The sequence below is a fragment of the Mytilus californianus genome, unplaced genomic scaffold, assembly GCF_021869535.1.
Source record: "Mytilus californianus isolate M0D057914Y unplaced genomic scaffold, xbMytCali1.0.p SCAF_7, whole genome shotgun sequence".
In the NCBI taxonomy this organism is placed as follows: Eukaryota; Metazoa; Mollusca; class Bivalvia; order Mytilida; family Mytilidae; genus Mytilus; species Mytilus californianus.
The window spans coordinates 20,020,251-20,037,396 of record NW_026262723.1 but is presented as its reverse complement, the minus strand read 5'-3'; the positions used below and the strand labels follow the sequence as shown (position 1 = coordinate 20,037,396).

At 32.4% G+C, this 17,146-nt stretch overlaps 1 protein-coding gene across 1 annotated transcript in view; it reads left to right on the top strand.

Annotated features, from left to right (window-relative positions):
- The window catches only part of LOC127709932 (uncharacterized), a 100,019-nt gene that overhangs the window by 70,542 nt on the left and 12,331 nt on the right, over positions 1–17,146 (top strand). The window contains exons 3-4 of the mRNA XM_052215638.1: positions 4,028–4,170; positions 10,995–11,115. Of these exons, the coding sequence (XP_052071598.1) occupies positions 4,028–4,170; positions 10,995–11,115 (264 nt within the window). The remainder of the gene's footprint in view (positions 1–4,027; positions 4,171–10,994; positions 11,116–17,146) is intronic.

The following is a 17,146-nucleotide window of genomic DNA, read 5'->3' as shown; positions in this document are numbered from 1 at the left end:
ATACTTAATCAATGTCTTAAAGTGTTATTACAAATTATTGCATACACGATAGAATTTTTTTTCACAGCAAATTACAAAATCCTTCGAGTATGCGGAACATATCAGGTTAAGGGTTGAGTTTTTCAATATTTCGGTTGTAAAAAAAAAGTCACGAACATACAAACATTATACATGTTCATGAAATCTAAAAACTTTATTGGAAAAATAACGAAAACAAAAAAATGTCAAGATGAAAAACTTGCATTTAAAAGAATTACTCAAAATATTTTAAAGAAACACTGAATAAACATATAATGAATTCAGAGCTCCAGATAAGAATTCACAAATTGGGGTTTTTACCCACCATTTTTTTATGTAATTGGGTGATAAAGTTTTTAAATTGCATTATCAATTCCAATTCACCCCTCAAGCAAATATCAAATTGGGTTTTTCACCACCAAGCTCCTTAATGTATTGGGTTTTTTCATCAACACAATATTGAATATTTAGGCATGTTATAATCACATTATATCAACCCCAGATGTGTTTCCATCTTAAATGTGTTTCTTTCTTTGTATATGTGCTTAGCTGATTTATTTGGTTTATTCACTGACGAGCAATTGTACGTTTAATTTGTGTCCCGTTTTAAACGTTCTGTCAGTTTTGTATTTTCTCAAAACTTATGTAAACTGCAGCTGGTGTCACTAGTTGGACAGTAACTAATTGCCTTTCTAGATCCCATATGATCACCCTACAGTTTATAGTTGGGGTAGGTGTTGCTAAGTGTTTAGATTTTTATGTAATAAATGTGACAATTAGGTGCTGTAAGAAAGTTTTGCCAGTCCTTTCACCTATTTGTCAGATCTACTTTTTAATAAAAATAAAAAGTAGTTCCCAGATTTAAGATATACCCCAAAACCTTGAGATTTATAGGGTGGTTTAATGATGGAGACCACATTCAACTTAAATTTACAAATAATTCTGCAACATCAAGTAAATAAATGACAATGTTATACTGCACTTGCCAATAAGACAACTATCTTAAGCATCCAGAACAATTAGACCAAAACAAAGAAAGTGTCAAGCTGCATAATTTGACGTAAAAAACGGATATGTGTATTGATTTCATTCATCAACTAAAATGAAAAAAAAATAATATATAAACTGTTTTTGTTTAATTCAATTTACATAAATCTGGGTTAAGTTGTCCCTTATCAGAAGTTTTGGTTTCCGATGCTTTCCAACTACATATCATGTCATAATTGATTTGGCCTTTCACTTTTTCCAACTGATTTCGTTTTTGACGAAACGCCGTGTTTATCGTTCTTTAGCAATGTTCTCGTTAAGGTACGCAAACACGCCCGTGCGTTCAATGGACGCTTCCTAAAATCACTAGCTGAGTGTTGTTATCATCATAACTTTCCCTCAGCTATCAAAAAGAAGCCGAAAACATGCTTCTATTCAATATTTTTATCGGACATTTACTTTCGTTTTAATTCATTTTATGTTGTGATAAGTCCCGAGCAATTCGAAAAAATATGTCAGCATGTCACACGCTAATTTGATAAACGCCGAGAAGATCGAAATGTTTTCATAAACACGTGTACCTTTTGAGCAACGGAAAATTCCAACAGGGACCCATTACAGCTACTTGATGCAGGGCTCTATTTTAAGAACGAAAGGACATTTCCAATTATAAATATTATAAAAATAGATTTACGCGACGACTGTAATCTGAGATAAGGGTAAATAACGCAAACGATAGCGAATAAAAGCGTTAAGAACTCATGGTTTTGGCATATCATTGGGTTTTCCTTTGAATTAATTGGGTTATTGAACCCTGCAATGGGCAATTGCATTGGGTTTTTAATTATTTGTATTGCGTAATCACGCAAATACGCAGCTTATCTGGAGCTCTTTATATTTGAATATAAACTGCATGATGAATGTTTAACTAGTTCTTCGGCTCAGGGAATATTAACTTTAAGCCGGGAATGTCACATTAGTATACCTTGTCTGAGACCTGAATAACATGTAATGTAGCCGTGACAGCATTATATGCAGTGGTCACAACATTATATGCAGTGGTCACACCATTATATGCAGTGGTAACACCTTTATATGCAGTGGTCACACCATTATATGCAGTGGTAACAACATTATATACAGTCATGACAACATTATAATATGCAGTGGTCACTACATTATATGCAGTGGTAACAACATTATATGCAGTGGTCACATTATTATATGCAGTGGTAACAACATTGTATACATTCATGAAAACATACAGTTTTCACATCATTCTATGCAGTGGTCACAACATGATGCAGTGGTTACAACATTATGCAGTGGTTACAACATGATGCAGTGGTCACAACATTATGCAGTGGTTACTATATATTATAAGAAAGTCAATTGTTGCAGTTTTGTCAGAATATCCAGACTATCAAACTAAAATTTCGCCGTGGCATTTTTTTTAGACTATCTTAGATATAAGAAGATGAGGTATGAGTGCCAATGAGACAACTCTCCACCCAAGTCACAATTTATAAAATTAAACCATCTTGTTTTTATCAGAGGTGAAGATTGCTAGAATATAGATATAAGAAGATGTGGTATGAGTGCCAATGAGACAACTCTCCATCCAAGTCAAAATTTATAAAAGTAAACCATTATAGGTCACAGTACGGTCTTCAACACGGAGCCTTGGCTCACACCGAACAGTAAGCTATAAAGGGCCCCAAAAAATTACTAGTGTAAAACCATTCAAACGGGAAAACCAACGGTCTAATCTATATAAAAAACGAGAAACGAGAAACACTTATGAACCACATCAACAAACGACAACTACTGAACATCAGATTCCTGACTTAGGACAGATGCAAACAAATGCAGCGGGTTTAAACGTTTTAATGGTACCAAACCTTCACCCTTTTTCTGAAACAATAGTGTAACATCACACCATAGAAAGACAACATATAACTTTGTTTTCCTCATAAGTTTTCCTTTTCTTCTATTTTTCTCTTCAAAGAACCCATCTAAAGTAATTTATTAAAAAAATGTTCATAATTTTGCACAAAAAATGTTTTTCAAGTGTTGTCATCGTTTCAAAAGTGAGGCATTTGTCTCCATTACGCGTCGGTATCTATTAGCATTTTCAAGTTGTGTAACAGACATACCTCTATCTGGATTTACTCAACGATTCACCATCTTTTTTGCTTAGTCGATACTGTTCACCTTTTTAAAAAACAACGAAAAGGGGTTCGATACTAAGTGATTATTTGAAATTTCAAATTGTTTAACCAAATCATTTTCGCTTTCGGGCAAAATAAAAAACCCACGAAACTGAAGTTGCTACAGTGACGTCCTATTTTTTCATCAAATTTTGTGCCCAAAATCATGAAATACATGTACCTTGAAACAAGGATAATTTGGATAGTAATCCTTGCTTTAAACAGAATTTAAGAAAATCGCCAATAGAAATGAATCGGTTGTTCCTTTAATATTGCCCGTTCAAACATAATATTGTAAATAGATGAGTATGAATCGAGTTTTTCAATGAGTGCCATTGAATTAACTCTAAGCCTAAAAAAACCAGATTGGTTAATATAAAGACTCACTTTAAGAGTATTTATGCATTTGTAATAATACTAATATCAACATGTTTTAGCCATCTTAAAAGAAAAAGATTAGATTAAAAAATAAGAGATGTGAGGTGTGTGTCAATGACTGAATGAGACAACAACCCCAAAAAAGTGAACCACATATACTTTGACCTATAAAGGTTTACTTTTACAAATTGTGACTTGGATGGAGAGTTGTCTCATTAGCACTCATACCAGATCTTGTTATATGTATATAAGACGAAGGTATATTTGTCTTTTGCCCATTTCGAGATTAAATAATAATGTCAAAATTTCAAAGAAATATCAGTTTGATCATTTTGTATCTGCACTTTAATATTTTTTCTAATGCAAAATATTTCAATTTGTTTATCTTATAAAACATGTATTAATTGGTTTATAATTATGCTTTTTACTTTAAGTTACTTTAAAAGTGTGTCTTCTTGCATGAAGGCTAGAAAAGGTCAGGTGCGAAGAGCTTGTATGAATATAGAACCACACCTGATTGGGGTACACCAGGCATATCAAAATTTAACCTCGGCATTTTGTGACCATTTAACACCAGGTAAGTCTATGCAAGTTTGTTATAGTTTAGGCCATCATTGGTGTATCTTGTGTACAAATCGTTCTTTGTACTAAAATTGACAAGCCGGAAACATGTGTACTCACACACCCGCCAAAATGGAGAATGAATGTTACTTTGTCTAAATGGACACATTATTCTGACAGCAATCCAACAATTTGAAATTAAGATGAATAAAGCCATTTATGGTTAAGTTCATGAAAATTTTTAAGTAAGAAAACTCTCAGGGTAACACAAATTGCTTTTTCACATATATGAGTTCGAATCCCTGCGAGGGAAGAACAAAAATTTGCCTCCGCAAATTTGCAGATTTATCATTGCTGTGCTGATATTTAGAGTAATTATGAATATATATATATATATATATATATATATATATATATATATTGAAACAATGTGTAGGCACGTGCCTATCGTGCCAAGCGGCAGCTATGCAACCGTAATTGATGACTACACTCTGTACGGTATAGTATGTGGGTCAGCGGCTTAATTCACACACCAATAATCTCTAGAACATATGTGTTAATCATTTTAATTCTCATTCCAAACTTTTGTCGATTTTTTTTCTTTCAGTTCAACTTTTTTAGAACCTCGGGGTTATATTTATTCATATATGTATTACAGTGTTGCGCATAAATAAAGCACAGTGAAATCGGCATATGTTTAAGTTTACATAGGTTACATAGTTACGAAAAACACCATGGGAAAAATTCTAACGGATAAATCAACTTCGTTTGTAGTTATGCAAATTGCAAAACATATAAGAAGTATTCAAAGTTGTGGGTGAAATATATTTACTGACGGACCATAAACACGCACGCATGATGATTTTTTAAAATTAAAATTTTCAAATATATATGCAATACTAATGTACAAGTCTAAATTGAAAACAACGTTCAAACCTATGATTGCGTTGGATAAAAACCGCAATTTTTATACGTGTGCATGCAAAACAAATTTCTTGTTAGAGGGGTCTAAATACAGCACAAACAACATTTTCCAAAAGACCCAAGAAAGAGAAAAAGTATATTCTAACAAAATGCATTAGACTAACAGGTCGAACAACAAATGTTCTTAAAGCCTGCTGACTGCCATTGGCGATTGCCAAATAAACGGATCACCGATGTAATAAATGGATCTTAATTATAAATTTAATACTAAACAGAAAACAATAAACTTGCGGAAAAGATGGTATACCGCAAACAAAATTAATATATATATAAACAAGTCTTAATTGAAAACAACGTTCAGACCTATGATTGCGTTGGATAAAAACCGCAATTTTTATATATGTGCATGCAAAGCAAATTTCTTGATAGAGGGGTCTAAATACAGCACAAACAACATTCTCCAAAAGACCAAAAAAGTGAAATGGTTTATTTTAACAAAACGCATTTGACTAGCAGGTCGAACAACAGATGTTCTTAAACCCTGCTGACTGCCATTGGCGATTGCCCAAAAAAAACGGATCACAAGATGTTACAAAATGGATCTTTTAAAATTATTAATTTAATACCAAACAGAAAACAATAAACTTGCGGAAAAGATGGTATACCGCTAACAAAAGGTGCAAAAATTAGTACACCATATCCGGATTTCGACAATTAATGTCTCTTCAGTGATGTTAGGGATCGAAACGGTATTTAATATAATTTCTACTGCAATTATGTAGTATCAATGAATATCAGAATGTATTGATATGTAATTTCTCTAATAATAAGCAAAAAACTCACATTTTGCACCTAGAAATCTTCTTCAAAATGTCGGCTTCTTTAGTTACAGACAGGGAGATAGAGAATTTTACGCTTATTGTCATCCAATCAGAAACATTGATACAACATAATTGCAGTAGAAATTATATTATTCTTCAAAACCAGCTACAGTTTGTATTCTTCTTAGTGAAACTACGCGAAATATTAACTCATTCTGTATTTCAGTCAGTAATTTTATGATTTTCTTGTCAAGATAGCAGAAGGATCAATTGCTCATACAATAGAACAAAGATTACAAACAAATTTTTAGAAAATTTAGATTCAAAACAGAAATGTGTTATATGAATCAGAGAAAAAGAAGCATTATTTTATATTGACTGATGGTTGTTTGATGTTTGTTAATTTGCATTCAGTAGCAAATATCTAATACATATTTAAGACGAGAACAAACTGATAATAAGTCAAAGAGAATATTTCTGCAATGATTGGCCCGGATAAAGGACAGCATAAATGTTGAGTGCCACTTGAGATGAAAGAAAGTTGGATAGGGACAGACAAATTGCCACAAATTTATAAATCCTGCACAGCCAAATGGATTCCTGCCTATATAGGATGGGTTTTGCAATACAAGGCCGTGCTTGGTTGTTTCAGAAGCAAAAATATGAATATCTTCATCTTCACTGCCTCAAGGGAATTCTTGGATCTTAACAATCTGATGAATTAAGGTAGATAGGGTGTCTTCCTCCATCTTGGATTTTGAAATACCAGAAAATAATCGGTCTAGATCTTTAATAAAATGTGCAAATTTTGAGAGTAGTGGGTAATTCATGTGTAAGAATTTTCATTTTAATATAGAAAATGACATGTTTTATTATATTTATAGATGTATTTTACAAAAAACAGAATACTTTTGTTTGATTCAATTTTCCAACTTTGCCACATAAGGGGAGGCAACTCAAATGTAAGGGCAGATAATTCAGATAAAGTTACTTTTACAATAGAATGTGTTAGGAATTTACCTATTTTATTATGTAGCAAATAAACGGGTCCCGTGACCCCATTTTTTCTTTTTCTTATCTGAAAGTATAATATTAGAGCTATCTTCTCATTTTTATCTCGAAATTTTATGGTGTAGTTTTCGTTTTATGGCAGAAAATTGCGTTTTCCATGCATAATCTATACAAAATCTATCAATTTTGCACAACCTATAGTTTTAAAATAAGCCCCGTGACCCATTCTTTTTATTATTTTTTTTAAAAAAGCATGATAATTTTATATAAACTACATTTTGACAAATTATTAAAAAATTCTATGGATTATAATTTAGACACCCCATCTACCTTAATACGACAGTAATTAGCCGTTGTTAAAACCTTGAAAATGGATCAAGAAAAGACAAATAAAGGTGCATTGACAGGGTAAGCGTCTCCTGCTGTGGAAGAATCTGCCGACATGCGTATATCTGCTTCATGCTCTGATAAGCTAAATCATGTCAGTCAACCCTAATCATAGTAATGTGACTTTGAATATGTTGGGAACACATAAAAAAGAAATATTCATGTGTGTGCTTTTTGCGAACCCTATGTTGGTCGAACGTTAAGTGTTTTATCAGAAAAAAATTATTAACACATCTGAATGGGTGATGGTCCGGGTTTCACCACATGTGGTTGTAGTCCAAAATAAATTTAGGACAAATGTGTAGCAGATCCTGCCATTCAAACGTGAATAACAAATAACTGTCCAGTTCGGTGCTTGTGGGAATTTCAAATAATTGAGTAGAATTTATTTTTAATCATTAAAACTCTTGCAGGCTTTAAATGCAGTATTATCAAAGATAGAACTATTCTGTTGTTCGATATTGTCAATTGCTCAGTTTTTGTAAATATTTCATTCCATAAGATAATTTCAGGCATTTAGTAAAACGCGCCTTTCAATTTTTCCAGGCATTTTGTAAAATGTCTGAAAAAATTAGTCAATATGTAAAATGTCTGAATCTTACAGGCAGTTTAGAAAATGCCTGTAACATATATTAGTGTTAAGACGTCATTAACAGTATATATATATATATATATACTGTTAATGACGTCTTTACACTAAATCCATTGGATGTTGGATGTGTACTGATTGATATATTAGTCTTAGATACATGATTTCTTTTATTAGTTGTTATTGGCTATGAACTAGCTGCCAGTAACTGCAAGTACTCTCAGATCCGTACTTTGTGTCTTTTGTTGTTAGGGATGTATAAATACCTTGCGGTCTATGTTTTTGTTAGATCTTTTTCTGATTTGTATTGATCTGATGAGTTAAGCCATTTTCAACTGATTTTTATAGTTTGTTCTTATGTTGTTCTGTAACACCACTGTTCCAGGTTAGGGGAGGGTTGAGCACTCACAAACATGTTTAACTCCGCCACATTCTTTATGTGTCTTTCCCAAGTCAAGAGCCTGTAGTTCAGTGGTTGTCGTTGGTTCATGTCTGTCATATTTGTTTTTCGTAAATTGTTTTGTTATAAATTAGGCTGTTAGTTTTCTTAATAAAATTGTTTTATATTTTTCATGTCGGGGCCTTTTATAGCCGACTATACCCTATGGGTTTTTTTTTATCATTGTTGATAATTGCTTACATCCACTTCATTTAAATTTGGTTGGATAATTGTCTCATTGGCAATCATATCAGTGTCACACCTCTTTATGTGTATATATATACAATTATCATATACTTATAGCAAATAACATATAACTTTTACAGTATGATAACAGCATTGAATTTACGCGAATTCCATATTTTTCCGAGATGGTGTTTAGCGGGCTGATATGTATAGATTATTACATGGCATTTTTCATATCAGACCCTTTATCGGCCTTAGGTCATGATATCAGCTCAAGAGCCGCAGGCTTAAGGGCTGATATCATGAACGAGGGCCGATAAAGGGTCTGATATGAAAAATGACATGTAATGATCTTTTTATCATATACTTAGCAGAAGAAATACAGACAATAACTATTAATTAAAATTTTGTCTTTCTATGAATTTTAGATAATAATTTACAGAAACCCAAATACAAATTTCTTAACTTTAATTGTTTTTATTGATATTACAAGCATTTTATTTATCATGTCACAACAATTATCATGTTCTTAGTTTGAAATTTGCTCCTCAACCATTTTGTGAAAAGTCTTAAATCACTTGCGGTTTTCCGCACTGTGTTGTCGTTTTCGAACAAATTTCCGGAAATGCACGAAGTTGCATGTGATAAACGTCACGGAAATTAACGGAAAGGCATGTGATAACATTCCGGAAGCAGTCAATAAAGGTTCCTTTATCAGCCCGCTGAGGAAATTCTTAGGAATCTGCGACTCTTTTCACAAAAAATCTTAAGAGTAAAAATACTCGTAAGTAATACACATTTCAGTATAACTTACGATCAATTTTAATCGTAAGATTTTTTGTGAAAACAGTCGCTGGTCAATAAACCTAGTAATCATTACCTAGCATTTTAAAATATTTTTAAGTGTTATTGAACAGTAAAATTTTAGTAATATTTTATACAAGTATATGATAAGAAAAATTTATCACATGCTTCGATTATTATCACATGCCTTTCCGTAACGTTATCGCATGGCATTCCGGCGATACTCGGCAAATTCCGGAAAATACAACTCAATGCTACGTTTAAGTGAAAAAAAACATTACAATTAAAGTAGAGTACAAAACGATTATTACTATACAGGATAATATATTATGTAAAATAAAAAAAAAAAAAATAAAAAATGTTCAAATAAATGCATTTTTAAAGTTTCCAGCATAATTTAGAAAGTTACTTTACAAATGTTTTTACAAATTTTTCCAAACAGTGTTCATTATGTTTTGTTGATTTTTTTTATCGTCATTATAAAAATATATCATGCTGTTAATTTTTCCCCTCTGTTGAGGCATATGTTAGAAAGATTTCATATCGGATGTACTACATTTGGCGTCCGACGTCTGTAAACTTTTCACTTTTTGAACTTCTACGTGAGAACCACTAAAAAGGATCAATATGTTAAACTGTTATTTTTTTATATTGTATTATGCTCTTTGTGAGCCCATTTAATGGAAATAAAACATCTTCTTCATTGTTATGTTGAAGACATAGGCTGTATGTTTTATCAATGCAGGTTGTTTTTTAAGTTCAACATTTATTGCATGTTGCTTGTAAGACCGAGAAAAACATTTTGGAAATGAGCAGTTAGTCAGTAGTGTTAACTATTATACTTGCACCATGTCCAGCAAAAGTCTGAAATCTCGTCTTCCTGTAAAAATAAGAAGATGTGGTACGATTGCCAATGGGACAACTTTCCAACAGAGACCGTAAATGATGTAGAAAATAGAGTTAACGCTATTTTTCTATTTTCCTGCTATATATATTAATAATCTGGTTATAAATATGTAAGTAGAACATTTATCGAATTTGCCAATTACAACTTTAGCATTAGGTTTTTTGGCGTTCAAAGATTTTGGTCTCGATTATCACTGAAGATAAATTTAGGCAGTGGCTATTTTACCAGCTGCGGCAAAATAGCCTCTTAGGTGCTATTTTACCGGCTCTGACTAAATAGCCTCCTTAGTGCTATTTTGCCGGCACCTACAAAATAGCGATTAATATAGAGTTTTGCTATTATGCCGGTCTTCATTCAGATTTCCAGTGTATTAATTAAGAATATGAAAAATATAGAAACATACAGTTTGATACAAAATCTCTAAAAAATAGATTACCATGCATCGTCTGTACAATTTTTTTTTTTATTAATTTCATTTACACCAGTTTGTATAGACATGAACTTGAAACCATTTCATGGCGGGTTTCTACGTGTTCCGCCTCTATCGCCAGACCGTCATCAACCGCTGAGTTCGTTTCAATAAAAAAATTAATTTCATATATAAATCGCTATTTTTTCCGGAGCCGGCAAAATAGCCACTGCCAATAAATTTATTGTCGAAATGCGTATCTCGTGACGTTGATTTTATTGCAAACTTTATCATTGATTTTTCATCTGATCAAATAAGTTTAATATTCTTGCCAGGTGAATGTGCATATATGGTTCTTTACAGATGTTTTTAGAAAGATGATAGAATGTGGCAACGATGATAATTCACTTTTAGCGACGTTCACAAGCTGCATGTATGGAGCTTATAACTATGTAGTGCAACATAAGAACAGGGAAAAGTGCAGGTATGAATATTTAGAAAAAATAAACCATTTCCATTATCTGATTATACATGTAATATAGGGGGATTTATTATTATTCATGGGATACCAATTTTGTGGATTTCGAGGGTAATGGCGAACCTCGAAATTCATTGTTCAACGAATTCAAAAATGTCTATAGGCTTGTATGTAGTCTGGTAAAATCACGAAATCAAATATCCAGGAGAATCTATATGCAATTTCTTTTTAATCCAGGAAAATTGGAACCCACGAAAATAAATGAATCCACTGTGAACAAGGGCTATACGTTGGTGAATACCGATGGGGTAGGTTAAGGAAGTTTGCTCCTCTTGTTTTTGAATTTTTGCCAGATATTCGGAATCCTCTGGTTTTATCCATGTAGTACCATTCAAAAATTTTGCCCGCTAACCCCTACTTTTCTTTTCATAATTTTATTACATGTAGTTTCAAAAGCCATATTTGAAAGAAAAAAGGTGCCAATGTTAAATGTAGGAAAAATCTAGAGAGAATTATTTCCCGCCAAATTTTAAATGGCTTATATCTCGAAAACAAGCACACGAACCCTTCATTTTTTTCTGCTTATTTAGTTCCTTTATTTATTTGTCATGATCACAACAATGGGAAATAAAGTCTGAAAATGAAGTCGTTAAACAAGCAACAATCAATCAGGGAGTAAATAATAGAAAACAAAGAATATGGGGACATAATGGGGTATCCATCCATGACACGAAATCAATAACCCCACTTAAAAAAAAGCAACTGTTTACGTATCATCTTTTAACCTTGACAGTTGTTTTACCATATATTGAGCCTTTAAATGTTCAATGTATGCAACGTTGTGAATACATATTATGAATTACACATAAACTATCAAATGTATCTATCGTTAACACAACATTTCCATATATCCACTATCTTTTGAATAAATCAAGTTTGCATTATAGAATTAAACTTCAGACTTTCAAACAAGCGACGCAACATTACAATAAAACATATTGATATACATGCAATCCATGTGAAAGCCATTGTTATACTGTAGATTTGCAAATCGTTACAAAACTCAATGCTAGAGTTGTCTCCCTTTGACTAGGAAAATAGAATCCAATGAATTTCTGTCCGACAAACATCCCTGTCAAGGCCGTAACTAGGCATATTATTTTAGTGAGGAAGAACTGTTCGTCCGATCCCGAACTTCCGAATAAAAAAACACGAAATTACGTAGTACGTAGTCCCGAATAAGAAAACACAAAAGTCCCGTTTTAAAGCGGGTCCTACTGTAACAGTGGTTTGATTCCGCCAGTGTACTTTATCCGGAGAATGAAAATTCCTAGTGATTTTTATCTACCAATAAAAAATCACTAGGTTTTTTTATCCGGGTCCAGTGTAAAATATCCACCACTCATCACAAGATTCTAAAGAGGGGTTTTTGATTGGGAAATATATATATATAAAAAAAATGGGCTTGGTATTTTTGGGGGGTATTTGAAAACTTGCATTGTTGATTTATGTAAAAAATTTACAAGGTAAACAAGTGTTTTTCATCCAAGGAATGTTCACACTAGTGTTTTTGAACCAGGAATGATTACACTAGTGCTATTGTACTAGGAATGATTACACTAGTTATTTTGAACCGGAATTGATAACACTAGTGTTTTAAGTCCATACATTAATGAAGTGTTTTAGTACTCATTTTGACCACAGGATTACAAAATAATGCTTATTAATAAATTAGAATTAAATAATTTTATTACGCAAATCCATAAAATCATATGCTTTTAAATTGTCACTAATTCTAATATTCATATAAACTGGATTGCCGAAGTTTTTCTGTGAATTTGCGTTTTGGTCGACTTGGAGATAAAATCATATTTTCTATTTCAATATCTAAGGATGCTTCTGTGATGAAACTTTTGGTAAGAACAAATCTGTGCTTTGGTTTATATCAAGTTCAATTCCTGATTATTGATAAAAGTATTGTGAGTTATAAAAATATCCCCATTATCATCAATATTATTCGCTGGGTTGATTCAGATTAATTAAATTGGTTCCTTGAAAATCATTCTAATTTTAACCCATTGATTTATGTAAACAATAAACGGTACCTGTCCAATATAAACAAAACAAAGATATCAAGATTGACGCTTTCACACTATTTACAACTAATATTCTCTAGTGAAATACAGTTACCCGGAATAAATACACGGTGGAATGAAAGTACGTTTGCAGCTTACACTACCGTCCCACAATAATGTTAAATTGGATTACGGGATGTTCTTTCAAATTTTAAGGTAAAAGAAACATGGATAAAAACTAATCCATGCAGGTTTCATATTATTTATATTTGGTTTATCTGTAAAGAGAACAAATAAATTTGGGGAAAACGGGGAAATGAATACGCAGACAGGACTCACTGCTCCCGTGCGGTGCCCAGTACTTGATTGGTCAGTCTATTTATAGTTTTTGGATTAGTTCCAATGTATTTATATTCAATACTCGGACTCTTATCCCCTGTTGTGATCACAAACAACATCAGTTAGTTTACTAGAATTATTCCTTCCTCACCTGCAGTATCGCTTTTCCTTTTTCTGCAAGAGTCTGTTTTTAACCAGAGATCCCTATGATTACTGTTACTAGGTTAAGGTTCATGTGGACCCTTTGGCTAAAATGGCTGAGTTTTCACCTCGAAATTTACTTTGAGTACAGACAAACCTGTACATCTGGAAAAGTTTTAAGGCATAGCATGCTCTAGATAGATAAAATTTAAATGCAATGTATGTTTTAGAAAATTTAAAACTTAACTGGATTTTGCAGTGCACTTTTTTTCGTCCCTGCAGAAGATGATAAAATTAACAAACAGTTAAGTTTCACTTGATATGGTCCACTCAGGTACACAGTTTAAATCACCGATTATTGTCAGGTATCTATTGTCCATCTATTGTCCATGTCAATCAATACAGTTCACTTCATTTATTACCCTTATGGAACTAAATTGTTTGCCGCAAACTTGCAGCAGACTTGCTGCAAGCTTGCGGCAAACAAAAAGTTTGCAGGAACACAGAAAATAGTGTTTGCAGATGTTGGCCGCTAGCTGCAAGCTTGCGGCAAATTTGCAGAAACATCAATGTTTGCCATAAGATTGCCAGAAAGTTAAGATAATAAAGAATGTTAACTTGCCCCAAGATTGCAGAAAACTTTGACCATTCTATATGTTTGCCGCAAGATTGCAGAAAACTTTGACCATTCTATATGTTTGCCAGAACATTGCAAGAATTACACAATATTGACTGGGCATACCTAGTTGGTACTTCCTGGAAGCTAACAATTTGAAATTGTGGCTAGGTCATGTTGATTGTGTTTGGAAAATGCATTTCACATATAAGAGATCAAAGAGGCATTTTGGTTCAATAATATAGGATACTTAATATGTAATTTTGTAAGTACAAATAATTCATAGAACTGCACGTTTTAATAAAATAATTAATGTCACCATCGTAAGCAACTATATATATGTGTGTTTGAAAAAAAAAACATTAGCTATTATAAGTTTGAATTTTGTAACTGATGTACTGTGCCTTGTTTATTAATAATTAAGTTCAATTCTGTTATGCAATTATTACCTAGCTTTATACCCAATACACATTTGAGATTTATCCTTTTTCATTTCTAAATACAGGTATATGAATTATGATGTCATTTGAGAATGACCCCTGTCCCCTTTTTCAAAACTCAAATGCATGTATGTATTTCCTTAAATCTTTAAGTTTGCAAGAATTCTTTCAATGACTGTTTGTATACAGGTAGGAATTCTTTTTAAAGATGTTGCTGTGTAATTTGAAGAGATAAATTGAATGTGTCTACACACATGACATTGGTATATGTGTAGTTCCTGCAAGTTTGCCACAAACAATTGCCGCATGCTTGCGGCAAATCTAATTTGCATAATTATGTTTGCAGCAAGCTTGCCGCAACCTTCATTTGCATGGTAAAATGGTTGCGGCAAGTTTGCAGCAAATGTTTTCTGCAAGCTTGCGGCAATGTTTGCTGCAAACAGGGCTTATTTTTTGGTAAGGGTACCTGTGGGGATGTTCTCAAACCTCTTTCCCAATTTAGTTTATTTTGACACCTTCTTGAAGAATGAAAAAAGTGCACTGCAAAATCCTGTTAAGTTTTTAATTTTCTAAAACATAAAATATATTTGAATTTTATTTATCTAGGGCATGCTATGCCTTAAAACTTTTACAGATTCACAGGTTTGTCTGTACTCAGAGTAAATTTTGAGGTGAAAATGCAGCCATTTTAGCCAAAGGGTCCACATGAACCTTAATGTAATCGAAAACATCACCCGTTGAGATGCTGAGTTATATCCGGGAAGAATAATTTAAAAGGAATGATGACAAGTTATAGAAATTAAGGTTGAGACAGATAAAACAAAATGGCTATATTTCGTATTTAATCACCATAAACAAATACACAAAAAAAAATCAGTGTCGAAATTTTAGTTAGGCAATTGCCTCAATGGTAGTTACGGCCTTGCCTGTACATCGTTGAAGAACACCTCTGAACGTTCAATCGTGTCACATTTAAACAATATATACGAGTAAAGAAATAGAGAGAGAGATGATTACAAAGGGGCAATCCAAACTATAAGTCGAAGGAAAAACACAATATCATGGCATACAAAAAACAACCGAAAAGACACTACACAGAAAACTAAATATTGTGCAATACGAGCCTCAAATCCGATGTTGCAATCAAATCAAATCAATCAAAAGCTTTATTCAAGTTAATTCGGCAGGTCACAAAAAAACCAGTTCTTTGAGCTATTATAACCGACAAGTACATACATATATTAAGTAATTTGTTTTAAAAAAGGAAAGCATTTCACAGTTAAACAAAACATGTCTTGTAAAAGTTCAAACGTCATTTATTCCCTCATATGTTCAAATTGTGAGGAATTGTATATTGGAGAGACAAAAAATGAAGTGCGGACTAGAATGACTGTTCATAGGCAGCAAACCACCCATGAAATTTTAACAATCATGCGGGCTAACGAACATTTCCATCGTTTTTCTAATGGACGATTTAAGATATTTCCACTGTATATGGTGAATCGTCAAAATGATTTTCTCCGGAAGAAGAAAGAAGAATTATTCATAAACATTCTCAACCCGGGATTAAATGATAAATTATATTTTATTTTTTACTTAAATAACATTTTAAAGACTTTTTTCAATGACATTAGTGGTCGAGACCAAATGACACAGAAATTAACAACTTTATAAGCACCTTTCAAATTAATATTGTGGGGTCGTTCTTGTAGGATTTTAATCAATTTGGTACCAAAAGAAGCTTACAAGCTTACAATTGTAATTGTTTATTTTTTGGATATTTGTTTATGTTGAGCGTATTCATAATATGATTATATTAACACAAGTACTTTAGTTGTTCATAAGTTTGCTATATTTTTCAACCAAATAAAATTTAAAAAAAAATATTATTCATGTCCATATCAAGAGAAAAAAAAACCAATTGACGACAAAAGTATAAACAAAAACATTTAGAACGAATTTCATAACAGCGTGTACATGTACATGGACACATGGTAATTAAATGTTATCGTGTGTATCACTGGCTGTTCGCAACAAAGACTTCGCGCAATTACAGTATGTCAGGGGCCTCTCAATGGGGATATACATAATTACTATCTTTACACATGTCCATTTATGAATAAAAGTTTTTGCATGAAAGTTTATAGGAATTTGTTTAGAATCTATTTATACACTAACAACAAAAAGTTTCTTTTGACAGAATGAGTATGTTCAGAGGTGATTATCACCAAGTATAAAAAAAAAGGAAAATAATTTTAGTCCTCTGGGCTGCATAATTTTTTCCACAGAACAAATTTGAATTCCCATCGAAGACTCCAACGATCAGATTTTCGTGAACATTTAAATGTCATTCTAACAAAAAATAACTCGTGAAAATATCAAGAAGCATATGAATCCAGTCTTTATGTGCAGAATTTACGTTGATT